General features: G+C 41.0%; 1 protein-coding gene across 1 annotated transcript; it reads left to right on the plus strand.

The window, feature by feature from the left end:
• The first annotated feature begins 247 nt into the window (after positions 1-247).
• LOC124894300 (serine/threonine-protein kinase-like protein CCR4) lies at positions 248-2816 on the plus strand. The gene is given in 2 exon segments (XM_047405019.1): positions 248-1558; positions 1561-2816. Coding segments are annotated over 2 exon segments (2343 nt in total). The 5' UTR covers positions 248-390; the 3' UTR covers positions 2736-2816.
• Positions 2817-2977: the final 161 nt, after the last annotated feature.

Raw genomic sequence — 2977 nt, forward strand, 5'->3', positions numbered from 1 at the left:
TTAACTCAATTAATTTGAGTAAAACAAAGATAGTAAATCTTGTTGTACATGTATTTATATAATAATAGTTTACTTAAATACAAATTATAATTTATTATTTTTCATAATTATAAAACTATTGCTATAAAAATTCTATTGCTATTTCTAAAATTTTCACTTCCAAATTTCTGTTATTTCGGAAATTTTCACTTCCAAATTTCGGATGGACTTGGTCTTTGGTCCTCAGTCCTCACTATCTGCCATTTCTAATCCGCGTTTTCCGTTACTTCTATTCTTCATCTAAATGCACCTTAAAGCTCCTTCGTCAAACCTCACATCTTTTAATAACACCCTCTTCTTCTTTTCCCTCTTCAAAAACACCATGAAATCATCTTCCATTGTACCACTTCTATGGCCATTCTTTCTCCAAAAACTCACCTGTTCTTTTCTTTAGTTTTCATTTCCCTTTGTTTTCCACCCATTTCTTCACTTTCCACTCTTGCTATTTCCAGAACTTCTAATCACACATTGGTTTGTGCATTGATTTCCTCTTCCTCATCTCCTCAAGAATCGTCCCTCAATTGTACTAGCTTTCCTCAAGAAATTCAAATCCCTTTGAATCCTTCTGTTCGTTTCAGTGGGATGGTGGGTGGAAATGGTTTCCTTTGCGGGTTAACCTCATCTGACCCTACAGTCATGGTGTGTTGGAGGTTCTCAAACAATGGCACCGACTTGACTTACAAAAGGATTTATCTTGGTCCATTACTCACGAATCTTGATTCTGGGAATTCCCAAATTTGTGGAATTGTCAATAGAACCAATAGGCTTCAGTGTTGGCAGTGGCATGAATTCAGTTCATCAAACAGAAGCTTGATCACTTCAAATCTTGCTGTCGGACAAGATTTTGTTTGTGGGTTGTTGCGACTTGGTCAAATCCAATGCCTGGGAAGCTTCAGGGATGTCGTTGACGCTGTTCCGTCAGGGAATTACAGTGAAATTGCGGCTGGTTCTCAACATGCTTGTGCCATTTCCAGGAATGGTAGCTTGGCTTGCTGGGGAAAAATGGTAGGTGAAAAGCCTATTGACCGATTCAAATCTCTTGCTTTAGGTGATACCAGGAGTTGTGCTTTGAGGATTAATGGGACAGTGGTTTGCTGGGGAGAAAATGGTTTTACTCTCCCTTCATCTTTGAGTGACACATCTTTTGAAACGTTAGAAGCCAAACAGGACATTTTCTGTGGCATTGTGACCTCTAATTTTTCCTTGTTCTGTTGGGGGAATGATATTTTCAATTCAAATCCAGCAGTGTTTAATGGTGTAGAAGTAGTTCCGGGACCATGTACCACTTCATGTCCTTGTTCACGTTTACCGAACTATGATAGGTTTTGTGGTCAAGAACCAATGATATGTCAACATTGTGTTCCAGAATACGGTGAGAATCCACCAATTGTTAACGGGTCAGGTCCTTCACCTCCACCATTATTCCCGCAGCCAACGCCATCTCAGTGGACTGGAAGCAGTGATCCATGGAATAGTAGAAATGTGGCATTTCTAGTGGTAGGTTGTGTTGGGTCCTTCATGATTTGAGTGTCCTTGTTATCTTGTTTCTCAAGTATTGCAAGATTAGAGGATGCAGAAAACACGACTCTGGCCGACTTGATGAGGCCTGGACACCTCCCCAGCAAGGCAGCCAGACATCTCAAGTTCAAGATCAAGTGGGTCCTCAGCTACCAGTCTTGGAAAAAAGACTTAATCAATTGATTAGCATGGGAAATGGGGGTCACTTACAAGAATTTTCCTTGCAAGTGTTACTTCAATTGACGAATAACTTCTCTGAGGAGCACAAAATTGGGACTGGAAGTTTTGGTTCTGTTTATCATGCTACGTTGGAAGATGGCCGCGAAGTAGCCATAAAAAGGGCAGAAGCTTCAGCCTCATCTTCCTATGCTGGTGGTTCAAAGTATAGACAAGAGGACAAGGACAGTGCATTCCTCAACGAGCTAGAGTTCTTGTCACGCCTCAATCACAAGAACCTTGTTAGGCTATTAGGTTATTGTGAAGACAACAATGAACGTGTCTTAGTTTTTGAGTACAGGAACAATGGCACTCTCCATGACCACCTCCACAGGCTTGAGAACTCACCATTAACATCATGGACTGCTAGGATCAAGGTGGCATTGAACGCGACCCGTGGCGTCGAGTACCTCCACGAGTACGCCGTCCCAACAGTCATCCACCGAGACATCAAGTCTTCCAACATATTGCTCGACACCAATGGTAATGCCAAGGTGTCCGACTTCGGTCTGTCCCTATTGGGGCCACAAGACGATGAAACACACCTTTCTTTGCGGGCGACAGGCACGGTGGGTTACATGGACCCCGAGTACTACAGATTGCAACAATTGACAACAAAAAGTGATGTGTACAGTTTGGGAGTAACGATGCTAGAGTTGTTGTCAGGGTACAAGGCAATTCACAAGAATGAGAATGGTGTGCCAAGGAATGTGGTTGATTTTGTTGTGCCATACATAGTACAAGATGAGATTCATAGGGTGCTTGATCGTAGAGTTCCTCCACCAACACCATTTGAGATTGAGGCAGTGTCACATGTAGGTTATCTTGCAGCGGATTGTACCACGTTAGAAGGTAGAGATCGACCAACAATGACTGAAATTGTAAATAACCTAGAAAGAGCCTTTCAAGCTTGTTTGGCCACTCCAAATTTCTCTCGGTCCAACACAGATTCATCAACATAGTCATTATTGTTTGGCTTGTCTATATTGTAATTACAACATTTTCCCTCAGTTTTCATATTTACAGTTAATCATCTTCTCATACGTACCAGCCAATTTCTTTTCTAAATGTATCCTTGTTTACTATGTTGGTTTTGGTTTGTGGCACTTCTAGCTTATTGAGAATTTTTTTTTTGAACAACTATTTAAACGAAGTTCGATAATTAGATTAATTCATTAGAATTTTGATCTTGAGCGACTACTGT

Source organism: Capsicum annuum, unplaced genomic scaffold (assembly GCF_002878395.1).
Source record: "Capsicum annuum cultivar UCD-10X-F1 unplaced genomic scaffold, UCD10Xv1.1 ctg72882, whole genome shotgun sequence".
Classification (NCBI taxonomy): Eukaryota; Viridiplantae; Streptophyta; class Magnoliopsida; order Solanales; family Solanaceae; genus Capsicum; species Capsicum annuum.